At 40.3% G+C, this 25829-nt stretch overlaps 1 protein-coding gene across 1 annotated transcript in view; it reads right to left on the reverse strand.

Annotated features, from left to right (window-relative positions):
- The window catches only part of mafa (MAF bZIP transcription factor a), an 89945-nt gene extending 64370 nt beyond the window's left edge, over nt 1-25575 (reverse strand). The window contains exons 1-2 of the mRNA XM_075462117.1: nt 24217-25575; nt 16687-16752 (exon numbers count right to left, since the gene is read on the reverse strand). Coding sequence (XP_075318232.1) covers nt 16725-16752; nt 24217-25184 — 996 coding nt within the window. The 5' untranslated portion in view covers nt 25185-25575 and the 3' untranslated portion in view covers nt 16687-16724. The remainder of the gene's footprint in view (nt 1-16686; nt 16753-24216) is intronic.
- Between the last annotated feature and the right edge of the window lie 254 nt (nt 25576-25829).

Below are 25829 nucleotides of genomic sequence, written 5' to 3' on the forward strand. Positions count from 1 at the left end.
ATTAACCCATTAAAACTTGATGTGGCACCTTTACCTTTCGAGTGGCAAACATTTTCAATAATACACCAACTATGATGTAAATATATATAAATATGTACTTACTGAAAATGTATATGCATACTTACAAACATCAAGGCAGTCAGAAAAACGTAATAAAAATAGAATTAATCACAGGAATGTTTTTTATTTAATGTTTTTAAGGAGCTAAGAAATTAAATGAGGATATCTTTAAGTTTCAGGTTCTAGAAGACTAAAACAGAGCTTCTGGTTGTGATGGGTAAAGACAAAATGGAAGAGTTTTGTAGGACAGGAGACCAGCAAGTGTCACAGCAGGGGGCTTTTGTGAAAGGTCTTTCCATTCAGCATATGCGGAGAGCCGAAAAAGAACAGATGGGTGAACAAAATACGGTTTGACTTAAAAAGAAAATGAAATTATTCGTGGAAGTCTATGAGGTGTACTGGTAGATTGTTAACATGGAAAAATCTTGTCTGTCTGTACGCCTGTTTGTGTCTGTTTGTGTGAGTGCACGTGCATGGGTGTGTGTGTGACAGAAGGTTCCGGGGCTGCTGTGTGCAGTACCGGCTGGCAGGGTGGCTGTCAGAATGGCCCTGTTTCCTGTGTCAGCTCTAAAATAGGTCCAAACACAGCAGAGATGCACGACACACTCTGGCTATTTACAGCACTCACACAGTGTGTGCTCAGGATGCTGCCAAGTGTGTGGAACCAGACGTACTGTATCTTCTCGCAGATAGAAAAAAAATATATAAATTGACTTTAAATAGCATACAATGTAACATTGCAAACAAAAGGTGCAAGAAAAACAAATGGAAGACCTGTATAGTAAGCCTTCATGCGTGGAATGTTTACAGCTCACGATAAAATGTGTGTGTGAGAACAGTGTTCGCCCTTGACCCCTCCATATGTAGGTGTTGTGAGAGTATTGTGTATGGTTGGGGCACTGCGTCCTGCTTATGTCACTGCAGCCACCTCCTGTGCGCTGGAACGTCGCCCTCTGTGTGTCCGTGACAACCAACAACCTCCCAAAAGATTCAGAAGCACTGCCTCAATTTGGGCATAATCTTTCCATGTGTGCACACAGTTTAACAGATCCACCTCAAAGCAGGCATTCGATTAACTTTTTGTTCACATTATCTTTTTATCTTTTGTCCTCATTGATCCTTAAGAATGCATGCCACGTTTCTTTTGATTTTAATAGTTGTTCTTTGAAAGCACTTGTTCTCTAGAAGCCCTTTGTATATATATATATATATATATTTTTTTAATATATATATATATCTTTCCATCTTTCAAAGAACATACACATATGCTTATTCTGGCAATTTTTGAGCCATATGTGAATAACGGTAGAAGATCACTGTTTCACACTTGACCCAGTGCTTTAAGAGCAGGTTACCCAATATAAGGTGTCATATATGCCATGACTGCCATTGACCCTTTCCTGCCACAATTGTTTTTGCAAAGCAGCAGAAAGTCTGTAGTCGGTTGTCGCTTCATAACAGCTTGACCACAACAAGCCAGCTGTAGACTGTACATGAGGAAGTTGGAAATTATCTCAAGTGAGATTCTTGTCTCTCAAGGGGGATACTCTATCTGTCCATAGCCGTTCTCACACAAAGATCACACCATGATGCCACAAAATACCCCCTTGTCATACTTCCATTACACACCTTTGCCTATTTACAATGAGCTGAAAGAAGAGGCATTGAGCCATACAAATACTAAAAAATCCTCCAACTTATATATTCATGTGAGCTGTTAGTTTGTACCCTTAATGCGACCCTTCACAGCCTCCTGTGAAGTATTGCTCATATAAGCAGCATGATGGAGTTATGACTCATGAGCAGCACCACATTGAAGCAGACATCATTTTCAAGTCATTCGTTTAAGGATCCACAAAGTCCTCAAAAAAGGAAGGAATGCGGATGTGAACCATATGACATGAGATGAAGACCAACATATGACAACTGTTTTTCCACTTCTGAGTTACTTTGTCACTACAACTTTGGGTTTATACAATAGTATTAGTCCATTAGGGTAAGGAAATGATCATAGTTTGGGATAAAATCCGTTACTTTAAACTTAAACACAATGCGTGAAGATGAAACTGTCATTTCCTATTTGGCTTAGAAATCAAAACTAATTGTTTAGCGTTAAAATTGGTTATGGTTTGAGCTAAAATACGTTATTGTTCCAACATGGGTGCTAGTCTTACACTTCACATGCAGTTTCTCTTACGACCACATGTGATCGCATATTCTTCAAATGTAATTATGGGTTGTGTCTGCCTGCATGAGCATATGACGCATGGGCATGCTTTAGAGAGAAGGACAGTCTGGCATATCGTCAAAGCCAGAATCAGAGGATTCACTACTGCTCTCCCTTAGACACTCGTACACTGATTCTTCGACTACCGACTCAGATGTGAATCCAACTACCCATTTTCTCCTCTGTACCTTATAAATACAACAGCAAGGTGAAAGAACAGCTCAGCAGTCCTACCTTGAACACTCAGTGTAAGAGTGGCTTCTGTTTAATCATCTCTCTGACAACGGAATCCTTAGTTGCTGGTTTCCCAAAGACATATCTTGTTAGGGGAGGCACCTCTTTAACCACAAGACTGACTCAAGTCAGGTTTGACACAGTCCAAGTTGTATTGTCATTTGGGAGTGCCTTGTCGCCACTTGTGTCTTGAGCACAACCTCCCCCACCGTTCCCAAGCAACATGACTCAAGTCTGTTCAAAAAAGCTTAAATATTTGCAGGATGCCTCAGCTTTCATATCAATCGAGCCTGCAACACTTTAGAATTTCTTTTTATTTGAACGTTTGCCCACATTAGTATTGTGAGTTTTTATCTGCTTCTATTTTTAGGTTTGAAAGTAACCCCCATAAACAGAGGTAGCGTTAAGTTTCAGGATGTTTAGTTTCACTTTGCAGGCCGCCCACACTTTCTCTGTGCATGTGCGTCTCTGCTTTACTTAGTATTTCTTTGAAGTAAAAATTTCCATTCCTAGTTTCTATTAAAAAAAACAAAAGTTTAACGATTTTTTTGCAGTTGAGGTCCAAAACAGAATGGGAGAGGGCACCATAAAATAAAGAGATTTTTTTAAGAAATGCTATTGCTAATGATAAAAAGTCCATACACACTTAGAGATGCACGCACACAAGTTAATTTTTCTCATCATATTGGGAAACAAAACTAGAAAGGGGATCCGCTCACCGCTGAGATGGTGCTCAAACTAAGCTCAGACTAAAATGTAGCTTCTGACCTGAAGTACAGTCTTCATGTGCATGAGTTTGTGCAAGAGGAAGAGCTGAAACTGAACTGAGTGGGGGAGGCAGCCATATGGTAGCAGCTATCAGTGTACACTGTTAGTTTTCAGTCATCACGGCCTCATGCATTCGGTTGAGAAGGAGGGGAAGCAGGAGGAGGAGAAATAGCTGGGAACTGATAAGGCAGCTCAGACCGTTAAATTATACAGAAATAATTCTAATTGCCACTGAGAGCAGCAGTGCTTTGAATTGTATCTCTTTGTTTCTGTTTGCCCGCATCAGTTTTTTTTGTCTTCCCCAATCCCGCCCCATATGGCTCTTCTCCACTTCCCTTGTGACTTACTTCACCTCATTGTCTATTAAGTTTCCCCCAAAATATTTTTTTATGCACGTGCAACTGTCAGCCTCCATCTGGGGCTGCTGAGAAGAGAGTGCAAGTACTTATTTTCTGTCAGTCTTTTATTTGTCTGTACCTGTGTGTGCAGACTCAGGGCATCTTAATACACAGGCCATGATGTCAGTGTTAAACATCCAGGCCCAATACAGCCAAGCTTTGAACCAGAAAAGTGAACCAGTGTTGTAGTTGAGCATGCTTGCTCGTCTCGCTTATGCTTGTGTTCTGTGAACCAGAGAGCTCAGGTCAGATGCTTCAAGTGTTGGACTTAACGCTGCTTTGAATGGGCCCGGCTGTGCTCATCTTATGTCTAATCTTCCTGCTCTGGTGAGTGTAGGGAGGAGGAGAAAAAATCCATAGTCTTTTCATCCTCTTGTGACCACTGTGCCTGTGAGACAGCAGCCGTGGGAATGGAGATGGATACAGGCGGCCCTGCCTCTGACCTCCCTCTACTCCAACACAAGGGTGGAGATAAACAGGGCCACAAAGATCGCTAACATCTTTCTTTCTCAGGCACACACAGATGTAACGGCACACACGCAGAAAACAGTACAGACAGCTCATTAAAGCAATAGTAGGGGAATGTTGCAACAGCAGTGTGCTACTGGGAGAGAGGTCTATTAGGGATACTATCAAGAGATAGGAGAAGGAAATGAGAGTCAGTGCACCGCTCCTGTCTGCATCTAATTCTGGTTTGACATATGTGTTTGACATATGTCTCATTTTGACTCAAGGGATGCAGCCTAGGAGCCAGTATGTATACCTATTGGCTAAATCTTTCTGATAATGTTTTGACTACAGAGTTGATAAAATAACTCTTACAGTAAAGATCTATTTCTCAAAGTAGTTGTGTGTGTGTGTGTGTGTGTGTGTGTGTGTGTGTGTGTGTGTGTCAGAGTGAAAAAGACTTCACATGAGATTCTGTGTCTAAAAGTGAGAAAGACAACAGAGGCAAACTGCCTTAGAGAGCATACTGCAGACAGTTCATCCTAAATTACTCTTTCCTCCTCTCTGTTTCCTGGGGATTTTGGAGTGATACTCCCCTTCTGCTCCCTTGCTCCCTCAGCTGTCACAAACCGTCACCACAACTATTCCACTTCAGCCACAGGGATGTGGGGTGAGGTGGGGAGGGGTGGGAGTGTATTGGGGGGGGTGGGGGGAGCTACATTGTCCCTCTCCACCATCCTCCTTTCACATCCCTTCCACTGATAGAAATTGTGGTATGCTGAGTTTTACAGTATGTTGCATTAGCTTTAATCCCTAAGTGTTATTTTACTCACAATGACCTACTCGTTTAAGGATGCAGCACAAAACCAATTATGTTTTAGCTTCTCATTGAAGTTGCAGCCATTCCTTTGGTTATGGCTCAAATCCATAGATATGCTTGTGTCTTATTAAGGTTTGTCAGGGGTCATTAGTGTAATCCAAGCAGACAGAAGTTTATATTGAGAGATGTACGCCATAGTATTCTCTTTCTTTTTGTGTCTTTATTTATTTATAATTTTTTTTGTCTTAGCATCTATATGCAGCCACTTCCGATAATGTCATCCTATACTGTTCTCCGCTCTTTGCAACCAGACACTATCAGCTGTGAACTCCTCACTCTCCTTTAAAGACCAGGTCACAGGGAAAAACACAAAGAGTACTGGAAGCGAAGACAATGTTGTATATGTTCGATAAAGGGGCTGCTCACTGCTGTATAATGGAGACGAAGCCGTTGAAAAAGAATAAACAAACTAAGACTGTGGGACAGTGACTGAGGGATGCTAATGCTTTGCGGCATTGAAAAACACATCCCAATAGACACACAACTTTCCATTTCTATAAAATACCGCTATATTGTCAAAATCTGTAGCTGTAGCAAAAGTCAGACCACAAGAAAAAAACAATTTGCAGTTCTGAGGTTATACTTCTGAAGAAATAAAAAGGTCTTAATAAAGGTCTAAAAGGAGCTACATGCTACGTAATTCTAGACTTTCAGATGAAAATGACCAGCATTAAAGAATAGTGGAGGTGTCTTTGGCCATGGCTAAAAATTTTTGAGAATGTCAGATGTTTCGTATGATCATCCTGCAGTGTGACTCCTGCTTCAACCTACATTCACTAACAAAACTTGATGTGACTTGATGATTTGACTTAATGATCTATGTGTGATGCCATTTAATTGATGTCCGTGAATGGCTAGTTTATATATGTTTTTTTTTTACAGTGGCTAAGGACACACTGTCATGCCTGATAGTGCTGACATGAGTTGATATCATGTATTTATGCATGTTATCTGTCATAAAAGCCTGGGCATCCAGTGTTCAATATACTGCAGTAAACACAAACGTTACAAAGCTATTCCTGATACAAAAACAGTCTAGCTCTATAAATAGATGTGGATAGTTACTCTACTGGGAAATTGTTTAGCAATGTAGCACTGTAAGCTAGCTACACATGCTAGTAAACAATGCTTTCTTATCAATAATAATGAACCAAGCTGTAGATGTACACACCTTAACTTGTATAATACATGTGCACCACTAATTAATGTGTTTAAAGCTGCATGGTTGTGTGTCTCATTTGTCTCTGTGTGGCTGGCGACCTGTCCAGGGTGTACCTTGCCTCTTGCCCAATGACAGCTGAGATAGGCTCGAGACCCCCCCCCCCACGACCCTAAATTGCATTAAGCGAATATAGAAAATGGATGGATTGGACAACATAATCAAATAATTGTAATTGGATGCCTAAATCTTTATCAAAAACATGCAGATAATGCAGTGATAACATAACGATAGTGCAGAGAGTACAGTGCTACACTGAATTTAATGTAGCAAATGAGAGGGTCATTCACAGGAAATAAAAACAAAGTCACAAGGCATTGAAAAAGAGTTAACAGTTGTGTAGCATTTTTTGGTTGGTAGCCCCTTTAAAAGTTGGCTGAATTCCCTAAATGCTAATGAAAGGAGCTTTAGTGCTTGCTTTCTCATCTCTTTTAGCGTAGAATACACTGGATCACCATTTATGAAAGCAAAAGACATTAACACATTTAACACCATTGACACCTTTAATACCATTAACACAGCTTCGTTTTTACAATTTCTTCTGAAAGCAACAGAAGAGCACTAAATTATATTAGTGCAATAATACTTATTGGTGTTCATGTAGATGATAAAAAGTTAGAACCAGAATATTTCACTTTTGTAATTTTCCATTTTTTTTAACAGTATCTTAAAGACAAACCTTGCACAGGGCAAAGAGTCTCATTTTCATGTTATTATTTCTGTTTGTAGTCAAATTCTCTTTGTTGCATGGTTCTCGGAAGTGCCTGTGAATTTCCTTTGTAGTATCAAACTGATGAAGATGGTATCTCAAACTGTGTGCGTTTTTTCGACTTGCATGTTTTTTCTTATGTTGCATTGTGGTCAAAGCATTTGGCCACCATAATGTGTGTCTTTATACATTTCCCTTTTTCCTTTCTGCCACAAAGAGTCTCACATCCTTAAGCTTATAAAAAGAAAAGAAATAGAAAACACTGCAGTGACCAACGAAGTTCACAGCTTGGTCTAAGCCTAGTGTGTCTGTTTTTTTTTTCAGAGTGCACCCCTGGCAGATGGTCATTTACTGAGTGTTCCACTATGACAGTAGTGACATGTAGAGGTGTGCTCCAGAGCCTCCACACTTTATAGTTCACTATCATTGTCGTGTCTACAGAAAGCCCTCCTCTGTCAGGTCTCTGAGGCCATGTACTGTCCAAGGGTGACACTACCACCAACTCTATAATTATAAAACCCAAAGAACATTCCTCAGCCTGGTTAACCAGAACTATGAGGGAGAGGGACAAATATTTACTCCCCCTGCCCGTTCATTTTGTTCCTCCTCCTTTAACACGCCCCCACCTCAATAACTTAACATTAAGAGCAACTCAGCCTTGTAAACACAATGGTTATGTCTGCACTCACAGAGCCATGAAGCAGACATACAGGCTCCACTGCCCCTGCAGCTACAACTACAGTTATACTGGCTCCCCTCTGCTCTACTCTCTACTCTTTTCCCTCTTTACCTCATCATGTTTATGTATGCTACACGACATGAAGCAAAAGTGTATTTATTCTATTTTCATTTTCTCTGAAACTGGATATGAAATCTTTCAAAAGTTTGTCAAACCAATTGCCATTCAATTTCTTCCAAATATTGACATGTTAAACATGCCACATCACAAGGCACAAGGCACATCACCTGCTGCAAATAATACTTTACACAAGTTGAAAGAAATAAAGGGCTGAAACTATGTTAGAAATAAAGCACACTAGGTCCTACACACTGACGTCAGTTAATCTGTTTTGATACTTTTTGACTTCAGCTAAAGATTTAAACATTTTTAAAGTAATGAAATAAGATTTGTTTTAATTTTGTGTTTTTCTTTCAAAAAGTGAAATTCAATTGAAAAGAGGTTGGTTGACCTCATGTAAACTAATATTTCTCTTTATGAATTCAGTTGATATGATAGCTTCAAACTAATTGTAAAATGTATTCAGTTCAGGCATACCAAGCTTAGAAAGTACTTTCCCCTAGCATTTAGACAATTCAACCAGCTCTTATATAAACTACCACTCATATATATTCACGGGTCATTTCTATTAAGGAAACCGTGCCAAGAATTCAGTTAAGACTTTCGACACAGCTGTATGCAATGCAACTATAACTCTGGGAATTTTCCAGACTATTTGCTCCCATATTTGCACATTGATGCATTCACTGGTTTTGCAGAACCACTAACTAAGCGCCTGACAGAGATATCGACAAGTTCATGAACAGATTTTGAGGACATTTGTGTTCTTACATGAAGCCCCTTTCTAAAGCTACTTGGATTATGCACTGGAGACCAGAAATGGTCAAGAGATGTTCTGCAGTGGTGATTTGTGAGAACGTGAATGTTGAGGACATCTGGACTTTTCGTGGAGATTTTCCACCCAGCCCCCTTTTAAAATCTCCGGAACATCAGAGAGTGGGACAATATACAAATGTGTTGGCAAATATTACGTATAATATTATGTAAGTATTTGCTACCGCAATGTGAGTGAGCATGTGTCTCTGCGCTGTTGAGAGTTTGTTCTTTCAGCTGACCTGTATGCTGCTTTCTGCTTGGTCCCTGCAAATGTGGATGCATACATATGTAGTACTCATGTCAACACAATTAGGAGCCTCATCTGCTATTCTTAATGTGTTGTAAAAGAAAATATGACAGTTGCCAATACATCATTTCTACATCACATGCTGCCTCCTGTGCCCCTGCCCTCCCTCCAATTCATTTCCAGCTGGTAGAGCGTATTTTGAGTTGCTGGGCATTGGTGAAAATATCTTCAATTAGTAATCTTCTTAAGCTAAACAAACCCTCTACTACAACCCAAGTCATAATCAAAGTCAGAAGATATCAAGTCTGAGACAAGACCAAGACCAAGACCGAGGCAGAGAAAAGGTATGAGTCTGGATTTGGTCATTTGTCTACTGTCATATCATAAATCACCCAATTTAGAGAGCAGTGGCATGTTGCAAGTATGCAGGACGTAACATTAGCTAATGTTGATATATAACACTGGATGATAAATTTACTATTGCATTATATGGTGGGCTATAGCTTTATATCGTACAATAAAGGTCAACTAAACCAGGTGGCTTGTTCACCAAACTGGTGGTAAGCAACTAACACTTGTGCCCTGAAGTATTATGTATACACAGAAATATTTGTTTAATTTAGTTGACAAGATTTATGAAGAGTTTTAGCACAGAGCCAGGTCACTAGCATTAGCTTTGCTAGCATAACTTCACACGCAAAAAGTTCCACATGGATCCAGTTGTCTGAGTTACTCCACCTGTAAATAAAAGCCCTACATATTTTCTGCCTAAGACTGAAACAAGATTGAGAAAAATGCACTCTTTTTTGAGACAAGATGTTAAAATGTCTTGAGTATTTCGACATTAGCGCTCTCCCATCATGAGGTTCTTCCTGTCTATTACAATTGAAAAAAGCATTCCGTTACAGTGCTTGTAGTGATGCTTACAATTATTGATATTGAACTATGATATTATTATTTTGGTATTTGATTTCTTTTTATGTCAGTTTTTGTCTCGTGTCGTGAGGCACATTCCCTCCCCAAAACGGCTTCACAGACATGTTCTGTACATTTATATAGCACAGCCCTACATAGCTGGAATCAATACATCAGAGAGGTGTCACGAAAATAACAAAAAATTGAAGAGGTGTGTATGCATTAATGTGATTCCAAATATTGTTTTAATTGCAATTGAGAAACATAAGCCTTTTAACTGCTGAGCAAAGGATACTCCAGCAGACTGTTTTGTTTTAACACTTCGTAGGCAGTGTGACAATATCTTACGCTTTAAATTCTCTGTCAATGCATATATTCTGTTGATCCTAGTTTGATAGAATTTCCCTGCATTTTAATTAAATACATGAAATAACGAATAACAGCTTTTGTTTCAAATGCCCCTGTCTGACAACAAGAAATTGAGAGAATTTTATTGTTCTCAGAGGCTATTTGTGTCCAGTGTTAACAGGCAAGCACAATGCATTAAGCCTGGAATGTAAGTAATGCATACTTAGACTTTAAGCCCCATCTACACTGCATAGACAGCATTGTTTAATGTTTAGCAATAACTGTGTTATGCTTTTGCTTCTCTTTGCGTCTCTTTCTCTTTGCTTCTTTCCCTTCCCATTGTCATTCTCTGTATACATCTCTTAACTACTACTACTAGTACTAGTGTGAAAGATGAAAGATGAGAGAGGACACTGTCAGTGTCCTCAGAGCAATTTGCTTTGCACAGTTCTGTCTCTTTATAGTCATGTTTGTGTGAAGAAAGACACTGAAAATACCCATAAAACATCTGATATGATGCAGTGGTACTGGATGACTTGTATTCTCTTTAGAATACATGAAAGCATGTTTGAATTCATGAGTCAGAGTGGAGCTGAACTCTATCAATGTAGATGCAGACTCGGCCTTCAATGACGACCTACACTTTGGGTGAATGACTGTGAGAGCAGCTGTATGGCAGGATGAAGTGTGTTCATTTCCTTATTTATTGACTCAATTGCTTTTCTCAGAGTGTTTGAAATTAATAACAGCCAGCAGAAATCAGACAGAGGGATAAAAATCAGCACTTTTCCTGCAGTGAAGTCATTCATCAAGCTAACGAGGGGGAGAATAGAAGGAGGAGGAGAGGTGGGGAAAAGTGACGTTTGGAGAGGGAGCAGAGAGCAGGAGGGAAGCAGGTGCAAAGTGAGGCAGAGGGAGGGAGGGATATGGAAAGTGATGCTGGGAACGGAGCAGGAACATAGGCGAAGCAAAGGAAGCTAAGTTTGTTTGGGAGACGAGTCATTTGGAGGATAATGGGGCACACTGAGGAAAAGGAGCTGTGTCACTCTGAAAGGATCGTTAGAGATGTAAAGAAGGGCAAGTTTGATATTGTAGTATAAAGAGAGTAGGAAGGGAGAAAGAGAATGCAAACAATTTCCTCTGAACTTAATATTTATTTAATTTTCTGGCCCCGCAATAGGCATCTGGACTCCTTCAACAATCAGCAAACAACCAAACCAATCTAATAGCACTGTTGAGCAATGTTTGATGGTGCAGAATGAGACCAATACTGAAGAGAGATCTTGGTTTCCCCAGTAGTAATATTTAAGCCTGCCTCCGTTGACTGATGGGGGATGATGGGCCTGCCCTCACCTCAAAGACTTCACCTTGTGATGGCTTTGGTCCCATGCTGCTCTGCCTCCCCGACAGTCCACCAGAGACCCAGCAGTATCACACCCAGAGTAGGGCTGACTAAGCACTTGCCACAGAGCCTCTCTTCTCCGAGCAAGAAAGGAGCGCCATGCTGAGATCTCTGCCACAGGAAAATAATTAGCAAAGTGGGGCTCTGCACGAAGACACCAGACTAAATCTCGTACCACTCCACAGTCAAATAGAGCCATAAATTTCACTTTTGGTTCTTAGTTAGATTATCTCCATTTTTTTTGAACAAAGAAAATTGTATTCTGACAGGAACTCAAATTTCAGTTTAAATTTTTATTGTTCGTATCACATATATTAATTTGATGGTTTGAAGTAGCAATACAGCATAAATGTGGGATAGCTCAGTGAATGTGGCTACCAGTGAAAGAGCCTCGTGAAAGCTTTGCACTCAAGTTTCTCAGCCTGAATTGGTCCATGCTGAGAAACTTGTACTCTGTGTCCTGTGATGGCACAAACTGCGCCATCTTACTGTACATGGATATCTGTATTTTTAACTTTAAAGTTAGACCACAGCGTCTTTGGTCACCAAGGCTAAATATAGTCAGCTCTTGAGCAGTCTTCAGTTTCTCACTCCTTTCCAAGAGGCAGGTGGAGCAGAGAGGAGGAGGGGAAAAAGGAGGGTCAACACCCAGTCTTGAATAAATCATCCCTCGACTTTTGACCCATATGGAGCACAAGGTTGTTTTTATACTTCTGTACTGCCCCTTTCTCTCCATGGCCCCTGCACCCCTCCTCCATCTCATTCATTTTCTCCTCCACATGACAGGTCAATCTGGATCGATTTCATATGCCCTCGATGACTGAGACCAACATCCTGGCACCCAGAAATAGAGCACTTTGTGATAAAAGAGCCTTCGAGCAGCCATTATCGTTAGCATGCAGCTGTGAAAGGGAGTTTTTGAAAACATTCAGAAGACTTAATCTACACCACAGATGAACTGCAGTAACACAGAGGCACAAAAGACACTTTTTAGGATGAGAAATCGCTTGCTGTGATGAGATGTGGTGTGTGGGTGATGCTGCTTCAGTACCTCCCTGCCATACACTTGCCACATGGTTAGTTGCCTCGCATACATGTTACCGTATGTCCATGGGATCGCATACGTTCACATTCACACATTTGCACACATCTCTTTTTCTCACAGCTTCTTTCTCACACTTACAGTGCACATTATGTACACACACCTGGTGTTTTATCTTTGTCAACATATTCTGGGTCCTTCAACTCCCTGCTGGGCTCTGAACTGCTGTGTCACTTTGCATGGCAAACCCTTGAGGTGTGCATGCCTTTGTACCACACATTCACTAGTTATTGGTGGAACACGCTGGCAGCTTCTCACCAGTTTTAGAATAGCAATAATAGTTCTAAAAGTTAACTCTCTTTTTTCTCTAACTCTAACTCCACATTTTGCAGAGTAAATACATTTGTGTTTAAAGAAATCTTTTTCCCTGGGATTGGTGTGTTATAAGCACAGTGACACAGTGTCCCGGTGGTGTCTCGGCAGTCCAGGCTGGAGTCAGGACAATCTTTCCCCAGGCAAGGACACCAAGACCTGGCTCTCCGTCTCCATCACTCAGCTTGTCCTCCTGGAGCTACGTGGCCAGACTGCTCATCGCCCCCCACCACACCTCATATGCATGGATTTGCATAAAACAAAGACATTGCTCTGCCTGCAGTCCCTGCTTCAGTTGAAACCGCTACCAATGGGATCGACCAGACCACACGGCATGCATCCCCTCTGAGCTTGCTGGCAGTTTGTCAGAGCGCAACATCAGTATAGTGCAGCAGCATGGCAAGGGAACTGAGATTTACGAGGCTGACTAAGATAGACACCCTCATGGTTTTCCACTTTCATTCGTTTAACTTCCATTCCCTTGGCATTGTTTATATTTGACACCCCTTAGCAGTGTGCAGAGGGCACCTAATTCACAGCAATGACGTGGGAGGAGAATCAAAGCACTTAAAACACTTCATCTAAAGATGATTTGTCCTTGTCTTCCTTGATGGCTTTTGTCCTGCTTCCTTTCCTGAAGTTAAGTGGATCTGGAAAAAGGCCAGCCACTGATTCCATAACCCACTTAGATACAATCAAGTAAATAACGGTCAGTACAAATACATGTACACATATATTCGCACACATGCATGTACACGACTTCTGCTTTATGTTGGTGGGCAGAAGGGGTGTAACAGCTTGGAAAGAGAGGCAAAATCTGCAATAATAACGTGCACAGCTTTGTGTAGCAGCTCATGACATTACAAACAGAGGTGCTGATAGCATAGAACAATGTAAAAGAGAAGTTCTAAAAATCGAGTAACGTGCATGACCGCAAACATTGTATCTCAGTTTGGATTTTCAGAAGTACAAATGCAAATGTAGATTGTTTGCATTATGTTTACAAATATTTATCGAGTGCATGCTTTTGGTTGTAGGAGTGTTGTAATATATCAAAAGATTGCATTTATTCATTTAAAGCAATTTCCCAGTGTGAGAGCTCAACTAGCTGCTGAATTTTGGGAAAATGTAGAACTTGTCAAGCCTCAAGCCATATGTCTAATGTGACCATAAAGATGACACTAGCGAGCATAAACACCAAACATCACTGCAACACACGTAATGTCAGTTCCTGAAAAAACTTGTCGCTGTCAGCTGGCAAACTATCATTAGCTTCGCCATTTGCTTTTACATGACCTACTACTCCTAAATAACTACAAAATGAAGCAAACGTGGCAACAGTTGAGGGTGAAAAGTGTGCAGCGTATAAAACTGTGTATAGATTATTGATTAAAACTGTTTATGGACAAAAACTGCGTACACTTTCCCTTTCTCCAGATTTTAAAAGCATACTTGTGGTTCTCTTTTATAAATTTCAAACACGATGAAATCATAAGAATGTGAACAAGCCTGATTGCAACCCCCATTTTTTGCCATGAATAGCAAGTGCATGAATCATTTTCATCTAAAAATAATTAGACTTGACAATTCAATCAACAGCAACGAAGAACTGCAATTTTCCATCATGTTTTATTTGATGGTCAGATGTGGAGGAAAAACTGCTGAATGGAAAAAAAAGCATCAAAAGCGGTCAGCTCTTAAAGTTCAGAGCAAATGACTTTGTCCAAGTAAATAAATAAATGGTCAGATTACAAATGTAAGACAAATCAAAATTGCCTCAGCTCATGAAAAAGATGAGCAGGCTACAGCAAGCCCATCTCCTCAAAAAAATTAGGGAGATTAGCTCTTGGAAACCTAATGTATTACACAAGTCAGCAATCATCTTGTGTCAGAAAATCAGAACAACGATCTCTAAATACTTGTTATTGCATTTGCAAGATGTCTAACACCACGATAGCAGCCATCCTTGCGTATGACTATTACACACGAGAAAATAGAATCACTATCAACCTATGAAACAAATGTTTTTTTGGGTTTTTTTCCGAGGGCAGTATAATTCTGTTGCATTTTCTTGCTTATTTTGACTGTACCATATTAGACTTAAAGACCACTAAAAACATGTAAATGCACGATCTGAAGAATATATGAAATACACACATTATCACAGCACACGCTTTATAAATACCAGTTTTTGTTTAGGAAAATGCTAATGTTACATGTGCAACTGCGCACACAATTTGGTACGTACGCATTCTCTTATGCATCTGGTCCCTGATGCTCATTGTGTTCCGCATGTTGCCATTCTTGTTGGTCTACATGTGCTCAAAGTAGCAAGTGTATGAATGGAAGTATGATTTGAGAAACATCCACACACACATGATGGAGAGGAGGGACAAATTCATCACTTTAGCAAATTGCAAGGATGCTAATTAAATTTTAGCTAAGCTTTGCGGTGAGTTTATCTGAATCTGAATTATTTAAAAGCATTTTTTTGAATTCCCGTCAAGAGTGAGACATTTTTGTGTGCAATGAATAGTTGAAAAATAGCAGTTAGGAAATAGTTGTGGTGTTCTGAATTGCTAAATATATGTTAATTAGCTTCAGGCTTGTGCTTACACTAATTATCTATGTGGACCCAAAAGCACGTTAGTCTATCAATGTTTGAGATTGTTCAGATCAATAGCCGTAAAGGTTTTAACTAATATATTGTATTTTGCCAGTTTATTACTTTCATCAATGTTGATATTTGTTTATTTATTGAATTACAAAAATCCTACCAAAATCAAAAACACTATCCCCAAGGAAAAAAAAATCAATTCCACTGTGTTCCTTCCATGAATACAATGTTTTACAGCTTATACTGTGAATGAAACACGGTAAACGGTTTTGTAACAACCCTTCAAAATATAGACAGGAATAGCTTAAAACTGGAGAGTTCAGTTTGAGTGAATGCCACTGAACTGGAAATGTATGGCTCAGAGTTGAAGAAAACAGATTTAATAATCCCTATCCATCCAAAACTTCTAAATAGTTATTGATGGACTGATCACCATGAAACCTCCCAGAAAAATCAAGAGCCGAACCATACTTCAAATATGTAGAACTGTTACACCCCAAGAGGAGAGTCGTGCATATAAGCTCAGAGACTCTCTCATTCTCATGTGTCATGACCAAATGAAATCATTAGTTAAAAATAAGGTTTGCAATATATGTCTGGTCAGGCTCCTGTCTGTCGCTGTGCATTGATTTCAGTGCTAGAAGTGTATTCTTTACACTTCCTCTCTCCTGTTGTCTGAGAGAAAATATAACATCTGAGCATATGATTTCTATTTGAATGGGTGGTTATGATATACTGTTTGTGTTTTACAAATGTGTTGTGTGTTCTTGTGAATGTATGGGAAGTGTATGGAAACGATACAGGTACAATACCTGCGTGATACAGAGGGATGTGAAGGAGAAAACATTTAACAACATCCAGAAAGCGTGTGGTCTTTAGCATACGAATAGGAATTCACAAACCATGGTTCATTCTGTATATGCTATAGAATCCTCACAGACATGTGTCTTATGCTTTAAAACACTAAAAGATATCAAAGAAATTGTGTCCCCTTTCTATTTAATATGCTTGCGTTGCTTTTATCCTTTAACTGTGACGTAATATTATGGCAAAACAAACATATTTTCCGAGGATTATCTGTTGTTTACTTTACAAATTGTTTTATAAGTCAATTCGTCAAATTGAACTCACTTCCTAAAAAAAAAAAAAAAGAAGACAAAAGAAGTTGAAAAAGATTAAGTTTTACCTCAAGGATCCGAGGGCACGGAGGAAGGGGGCGTGAAATCACAGATGGAGGAATTTTCTTGATGACCTAAAGAAGCAGATAAGATTGGACGTAACATATCAGAATGGATAAATTGATATAAAGCCAAATATGCATGGTGTCACCCTCTGCCGCTCTTCTGCTCCTTCTCTGTGTGTTTGTGACTGTGTGTGTGTCACTGTATGCCACCCTGTCAGACACACACGAAGACCCACTGAAACAATCACAAAGGAACAAGTGGACCTATTCGGCGTGAGAGTCACTCTCATCCCGTCGGTACGCTGAAATACAGTGCATGTATCATAGGAAGGGTTTGATGTGGAGGGAAATGTAAAAAATTTGCATGCAAATAGATTCTACAAGCAGAACCCATGCATCAAAACACTGTAAGTACAAAAGACCAAACTAAAATATCAAAACGTAGTGTGCCACCACCAAGAAAATTTAAAAAAGGCCTTTATTCCTGCTCATTTTGTGAGACATAGTTAATTGTTCTAGAAATTAGGGGATTTATCATGCAGACATAGTGGGGGAGGATAAGCTCTGCCTTTTCTTTAAAGTCATTACTGAAACTTTCGTAAGCCCTGCCTCGTAAAAACACACAGAAATAAGCATGTTGTTCAAAGCAGGCCCAAAGCGAGTTATTCATATCTCCAATAAATGTTGCTACAAAAAGAGCGAAAGCAATGACGCAGCTCTTAGCTCCTTGTGCTCTGATGCCAAGCAAGGTTCCTTTAAAGCGCTGTGCAGATTGACAGTTGTGGAAATACTGGTGCCAATACATTGCAGTGAAGGAAATTTTAAATCATTGGATTTTCAAATAAATGCCACATAACTCACATCCACGGAGTATACAGAAGCTGCAGGAAAGCAGCAGTCATGCAGCATAATATTACTACTGCAGCAGAAAACACACCATCCCGTCTAAATCATAGTGTAGAGTGATAAGATGCAAAAATGTGTTTTCAGAAACAATTATCAGAGACCCAATACCTTAGACACATTTAGAAATGCCTTTTTTTTTTTTTAAGTTTCAAGGTATGCTTTATTTGCCTTGTTACTTTTGCTCTTCCCTAATCTGGCATTACTGATTTAATTGGACTGCAGGTGCTAATGAAAGAATAATAACATTCATCCAATAGAATGTGGCAAAAATCAATAATTTTTGCTCTTTATATGACTTTCTGTTGTGGATCTGTAACATTTATGTGTACTGATCATGCTGCAGCCCCATATTTCATAACAATATGCTTTAAAAGTTATAGATGTGGAACTAAATGGCTCAAATTTCAGGCAAAAGTTAACATTTTTAAGTGAAAGTGGAATTGAATTCAAATATCAGGATTTTTCTTTTTATTTGTAGAAATTTGACAACTGTACTTCACTTTGAAAAACTACTTTTTTTTAAATATCTCTCAGAAACATTCAAAAGTGAGTGGGATTATTTATTTTTGTCTCTGTGCTTGCTATGAATCTGGGCAGACCATAGACAGATGTGGCTGCCACCTGGTTGTATTGAAACACCCGACTTTGTTGGTGATTTCATTTTATTTCATTTCAGCTTCCAAGTTGTTTTGGAGTATGATCAAAGTAACAAAGTATTGACAGGCTACAAAGAAAAAACAGAGGAGAAAAAAAATGAACGAATCGAAAAATATTTCTAAAGCTTTTCTGCATTTGGATTAGGAGTTGCAGCGACGCTCCTCTCTGTCTTTTGAATGACAAACTGGAATTGTTTTGTATGTATGATATGGTCTAGCATGGATGGTTCGTGATTAACTTCAATAAAAGTTTTAAATCAAGAGTGACACCGAAAGTCAGAGTCATTCCAAGTTTAAGAGAAGGAGCGATGGATTTGAAGAACTACTGGCTGCTTTGTTGTGCCTTTACAACACCCACAGTACAATACTTGAAAGATGGTGGGCGTGAGAATAAAACTAACTGTTCATTATGGGTACCACAAAGTTGCAGCCTTATGCTGGTGTGACTAGTTAAACTATACATGGGCTGCCTTGTTTTTTTTGGCATCTCTTAATCCACTTGACAAAGATCCTTTTCTCTGTTGAGACATATGTAGAGACAAGGAAGCATAAACGGTAGCATGAAAGTCACCAGTGTTGAATGCCACCTTTGCCCTGTTCAAAAGTTTACAGAAACACACGTGCTGCAAGCTGAATTTAAACACCCTTTTTGTCTCTGAATAAATTCCATCCCCTCGCAGCCAAGTTACACATTAGCTGTAATACTGTTTTTACACTCTCAAAAAAAACAAGCAATTTTTTTTCTCAAAATATTATGCCTTTAAATATTACATACTGTTAACACCCCCAAAAGTACAGCTACAGCTACAAGAGTGTGACTCGCTAAGTTATCACTGAAATGCAGGAAATTGTTTTTTTTTTTTTTAAAAGTGAGTGGCAGTGAGCAGTCTTGAATTTATTGTGAACTGTACCATGTCGGATGTGCATGTTCATCTCATTCTGTGGGTTCTGGCAGAGGAAATGAGCATGAGCATCCCCAGGGCAGGGATTACTCTAATGACTTTGAGAGCAGCCTTGTACACTATAACTTCTGACCTCTGCTCATCCTTTTCTCCAAAAGAGAGACACGTGTAAGCATGCACAGGCACACACTGTAAATCTTCCCCATACGTGCGCACATTTTATCTACGCTGATCGACCTCTAACACAGGCCGGCTCGAGTTAGAAGCACCGGAACCGAAAACAAACAGCAAGAAAAATGTCCTCTCCAGCCCTTCCTCCGGCGCCATCTAAAGCCGGCAAGAAGTCAGACCTCTAACCAGGCCTCGTTTTTGAGTCTGTCAGCTGGCATGCTGCTACTTGACTGAACATTGCATTGCATCTCATGGAGTCAGCCTGCATAGCGCCAACGTTCCACACGGGTGCATCACTGGAAGATCGATGAATTTATCACTTACATAACCATTGCACACTGGTGCCACGGATATGAGGGGCAACAGCTTTTTATTCAAATTTGATACGTCTTCACTCAAATATAATTTCAGCTTTGAGTATTGCAACAGAACACAATAAATGTCATGCTAAGAATCAAAAGGATTTGGGGCATAACTCTGCCAGGTCACTCACACAGCTTGTGTTTGTGCTGTTGTCTGTAAGCTGGTGTGTACATTTTCAGTTCTATTGCACTGACTTTCGAGGTCTAACTGATACATTCCAATAAGGAAACAATCAAAAATAAACACAAGTCCAACAAGGCAGCCCTAACCAGAAAGCAATATTCATTTTTTGCATACCACTCAAAACACTTCAAAAGCTCCACCACACAAAAACATGAGCAAAGCCGAACTTCTTAGCACAGAAGAAATAATCTTCTCTTTGAAATGGCAAGTACAGAAACATGTTCCTTAAAGAGGGAAAAAGCAAACAGTTATCCTCCCTAAAGTAATTCCACACATTGTTGTGGTTAATATGGAATATCAAAATATAGCAACACCACTGCTTAGATCAAATAGATGTAATTAGATAAATTGAGGAAGAAGGAGAGCGGCTTGGCTGTAAATTGCATGGTGTGTGCATGCTAAGATCCAACACTGGCACAGCTGCACTGAGCTGCACTCACGATTTATCATCTCTACATCGCAGGAGCCCGTGGCCCACACCACTATTAATCATCAGCAAAATCATTTAATTCAGCCCAGGCCCGACTATTGTCTCAGTCTCTCCCCTCACTCTGGGTGAATCAGCCACCACAGCAGCAGCGCACACACCTCAGATGGGATACAAGTGTTAGGTTAAAAATGCCTTTTTCTCTCTTTTGGGGGGGACAGCTGTGTAAATGCGTCATCAGTGGCAGATGGTACAGAGGATTGCTTTGTTTATTTATGTATTCATTTATACATTTAGTAATGAATTCATAACTGCTACAGTATGTGGTGTCGAATAAGAGTTGATAACTTGGAGCTTTTTCAACCACACTGACTGACAGTGTGGTTGATTTTTTTTGTAAGCTGTCCTTTATGGATGTCCTTAGCACACAGCCGCTAAACTGCAAAAAGCTGACAAACCAAGATCGAATCTGTCCTCCGAAACCTTAGTGTTTCTTCAGTGTATTTTGGCACGTTGGTCTTCCTGTTTCAACAAACAGATTGTTCTGGAACAGTGAAACAAGATGCCCCACAAAGCTACTCCTTGTCCCAGAACTTTTAAAAGAACTTTTTTCCACGGTATTTCCATTGTGCTTCAGAAAAGTGGCCTGTTCAGTTAACACCCCAGTGCAGTAAAATACTCAGGCTGAAAGAAGTCGACCTAAGATGTCTCAACAACAGCCTAAAATGCAAGATTTGGTTGAGCAGCACAGAGCCTCTCCTGCTCACCACAGCGGCTGACTAGAACCGCTACCTTCTCCAGCGCCCCCTCACATGCCTATCGTAGCTGCGCCCTCATTGCACCCTTGTCGCCCTGAGCAAGTTTGCTTCAGGCCAACATCCAGACTCATTGACAGAAAGGATACGGCTGAGTGAAACTGGGAAAGCCAAATGATGACATGCAAATGATAGTGAGCACTTGGTGTCCGAGAAAACACAGAGAGCGGGTACACCCCACATGAACACACTGGGAAGTGAAAACCATGAGAAACGGCTAATGAGAGGTGCAATACGGAACATGAAAGACCACAAGAAGCTCACATATAGAGATGTAATCTTCACATACTGTCATTCAGGGAAATACGATTTTGATTCGAACCTATTTCAACTCACAGACATGGTTGCACACACCTACAAACATGAGCACCATAAAAGGAGACAGAAAGACCAACACAAACAAACACACACACACAGACACACTAATCACGGGACACAGTTTACAATAAAATTGACATCATGTAGTTGTCAGATGTAAAACTATAGACGGCTATGAGACAAATGCGCGTGCAGTGAATGTACCCACAATAAGAAGATAATATTTCATGAAACATAATAATTTGATTTAGTGGTTAAAATAATGGCACAGAAATTGCAACAGCTAAGATGTCAGCCTGACATTATGCAGTGAGAAGATTTTTTTTGCAGTTAAATTAAGGAGAGGGGAGGAAAAAATATGAAGTCTACTGTACGATAACACTTTCAAATTGAGGCCAAAAGCATGTCTTAATATTTTCTTTGATTCCATTAACTTACCTGGAACACTCACCTGCATCTCAATATTCTAACATGCAGGATCCATGTGTCAAAATGCATCAGCCCTGAGTTCATTTTAAATTCTTTTACTTAGTTAGTTTCTTTAAGTGTTTCAAATGAATGTTTCTGCTGACTTTTGGGTGGCCCCTTAATAAACTGGTGTTGGAATAAAATCTATTAAAAGGGAGCAACAGCAGCCAAAAGAAACAAAGCTGAAAAGTCAATGTGACTCTAGATTCATTTCACGCTTCAATCACAAAAGCAAAAGAAGTGAAAGAAAAAATTCTCCAGATAAGTAAAAAGAAAAATGAGAAACTTTTTGAAGACAGTTACATACATTTATTGCATATCATTTAATTGTATGAAATGAAAAACGAGCACATATGAACATCACATATGGTTAGTGAGTGGTATAATTTTGCACAGCAAAATATATATATATATATTTATATATATACTATGTATAAGATGAAAGATTAATTAACATATATTCAAGATTTATTGGTGAATGGTACTCTCTCTTTTTTGTACATGCAGGGTGACAATCCCTGAAGATCTAACAATGTCCAGACATTATTGGTTATAATAATTAGTTATTGCTTTGCAAATATTGACTTCAACACAAAACAATAGTCTCTCCTGAACTGATCATTAAATCTCAAGATGTTACGATTAAGTCGTAGCAGAAGGTCAAAGTTATCTTAATGAATGGGGGAGATGAACTTTTTCTACCCTCCACATGACACCAGGCAAGAGGATGATTTCTTTCTTTTTTTTTTTTTGTGCACTTTCAGGTCAAAATATTCATGTTGCTGAAGAAACACATCTCCAAAAAGTGTGGCAATTCACTTCGACTTCAGCAGTGGGGGTTATCTTGTCCAACAATCTTATTTTTTTTTTCATTCTTTTTTTTTTTTTCCCATTCTTATTTTACTTTCTATTTTCTAACACAATAATTAAATGTTTTGGCGACCAGAGCTTCCACACCTCGGTTTGAAGAACATGCTGCAAAAGCGCTGTTTATGCACTGCACAATACTGCTCACTGTATAAATTGGAGCCAAGCCAATTTCTCTAAATCAATGTTAAAAAAATACCTCTGTGCAGCAGTCTCCTTATTTCTAGTAACCTATGCTTCGACCTGTAGCACATGTTATCTGTTTGCAACTTAGATTATAAAACTTTGTATTTAAATTACGTTGTAAAAATCACTCAGAGTTTGACAAATGCACAATGGAATATCTTTAAATAACAACATAGGCTTATAGCAACAGACTAAACTTCCAGGAAATGGCTTCGTGGTTTCCTTAATAGTGAAGTCTTTTCGTTTCCCCTCGAACCAGGATCCCCGCCGACAAACTTCCATCAGGAATGCACAGCGCATTCACTGCAGCCAAATGACGGCCGATGGTGGTGCACTTCAACACAGTTGAAATGCACTAGCACAGATTACAAGGGGGTGGGAAGTCCTGTCACTTTTTTGTCGCTGTCCCAAAAAAGTGAGGAGGCCTAAATGAAGTTATGAATGCCATGCTGGAGTCACAAAAAGGACATCGTCAAGCACAGAAAGGAAAAAAATAAAGACAAAGAAAAAGAAGAAAAACAAAAAAAAAACCATACATGTCCAGCATGCAGGGCATTTCAATAGCACATATCTTTAAAAAACAATGGATAGTTTGTAATGAATACAGTCTTTTGTTGTTCAACACAATAACAAGCAAACGTATGAGATGAGGTGGCGTCAAACGGCAGGCTTGCAATCCTCCAGGTTTGGTAGAAAAAAGAAGAAAAAAAAGGACCAAAAACACATTGTCGATGGATGCAGTTTTTTTTTTTTTTTTTTTTTTTTTTTTTACAGGAATCTGTACACTGAGTCAAAAGTAAAATGGTGTAAAAGGGCACGTTGATGAACTTCAAAGGAGTATACTTAGTTCTCGCATGCACACTATACTGCGGCGTGAAGTTGGATCAACTTTAAAAAAAATGAAAAAAATCACACTGCAAATCTAACGATCAGAGGTGAAAAGGTCTTGACAAACAGGCTATGCAGAATATACTGAGTATGATAGCAAAAAAAAAGTAGATGAAAGTTTTCTGAATATGCCTCTTCAAAATTAAAAACGCAGATGACAGCCCTCCAAATCTAAAACAGTCGCAGACTTGAGGAACATTTTGTTTTCCAAAACTGTATGAAATAAAAAAAAAAGAAACAAAAAAAGTCTAGTGGACTTTGCGCCAAAATAACAACAATGATAAAAAAAAAAAGAAAGTTTCATATTGAAAACTTCTTAAGCGGAGTGAGTAACTCATCTGATTTTTCTTTCTTTTTTTTTTCGCGATAATGTCGAGACTCACATGAAAAACTCCGGAGATGAAGGGTTGTTGTCACTGCTGGATCCATTTTCTCTGAAGCCGTTGCTGATGAGCTTCTCATACTTTTCTTTGTACGCGTCCCTCTCCCGGACCAGCCTGGAGATCTCCTGCTTTAGGTGCTCGACCTGCTGCAAGAGTTGCGTCTTCTCTCCCTCCAGGACGTGCCGCTGCTGGACCCGCTTGTACCGGCAGGACTGAGCGTAGCCTCTGTTCTTTAGGGTCCTCCTCTTCTGTTTCAACCTGATCACCTCTTCCTTGCTGACCCCCCGTAGCTGCCGGTTGAGCTCCCGCACTGACATGGACACCAGCTGGTCATCTGAAAACCGGTCATCCAGGCGCATGTGTGGGTGATTTGTCCCCGAGGTGCCGTTGGACTGGACGCCAGGTACCTGGTGGTGGCTGCTGCTGTGGTGGTGATGGTGGTGGTGATGGTGTTGCCCTCCGTTCTGAGCGGCCGCCGCAGCGATGACTGCCGATACCACCGCCGCGGCGGACCCCATCTCTTCCCCGGCCATGGTGCCTCCTGCTCCGGCTGCGCCAGCAAATTGCTGGCCCCTGGCGTAGCCATCGAAAGACTGGAGCTGGTGACTGCTGTTGATCAGCGCCTCGACTGCATCTTCGGGGCTGAAGCCCAGCGCCTCTGGATTCAACTGCTGTTGATAACCGGACATCCAGTAGAAATCCTCTATGTGTGTCTTCTGTTCGCTCCCCGAGCCCGGACTGGGCGCCGAGAAGCTTGGGGAAGGGGGCACCGAGCTGCAAGGCGTGCTCATCGGGGTGGAAGACAAGGATCCCCCGGCGATAAGGCGACTGCACTGGCTGATGTTGCGATCGGGCTCCACCGGCTCCTTTTTCACTTCAAACTTCATCAGATCGAAGTCATTAACATATTCCATGGCCAGGGGACTGGTGGGCAGGTCGGAGTTGCTCATTGCCAGCTCTGATGCCATCCTCTTGCTGCTGACAGTCCTCCAACTGGGGTGAAGAGCAGCTGTCAAACCGGGCTGGTTTGGAAGAACTTGAGCCAGTTTGATTTTTAAGCGTTTGTCTTGAAACTGAAAAATGAGGTTTTCAGCGTCCTTTTTGCAGCCACGGACTTGCAGGCGCGTGAGAGTAGTTTTTCTTTGCAGAGTCTATTGCACAGACACAGTAGTGCCGCGCGCACGAGTAGCGGAGTCCTTTTTCAACATGTGAAACACGGCGGTTTTGTATTTCAAACATTTAACACTTTACGGCTTCTTCAGGAATACATTACGCAAACGGAGAGGGAAACAAGCCGAGACTTTGGGAGTGAATGCAGCCTCGCACGTTGGAAGCCGCTGACTGGTGTTGCGATTTTTTACTGGGATCACACAGCAGATGAGTTTAAAAGCATTGTAGCTGCCCTGACGTCAGGGCTCGAAATGGGAAATTGACTCGGACGAGGAGCCAATAGGGTCGCACATTCAGAGAGCTAATTAACATATCAGTAGCCTACAGAAACACAACTTTCCTCTAGTGTCAGAAGCCAGCAGCTGACTGTCAGCTGGGACACAGGTTGTACTGGCCCAGTGGTCGTAATTGTAATGACTCGAATCAACTATATTATCATTTTT

This window comes from Odontesthes bonariensis, chromosome 1, assembly GCF_027942865.1.
Source record: "Odontesthes bonariensis isolate fOdoBon6 chromosome 1, fOdoBon6.hap1, whole genome shotgun sequence".
Taxonomy (NCBI): Eukaryota; Metazoa; Chordata; class Actinopteri; order Atheriniformes; family Atherinopsidae; genus Odontesthes; species Odontesthes bonariensis.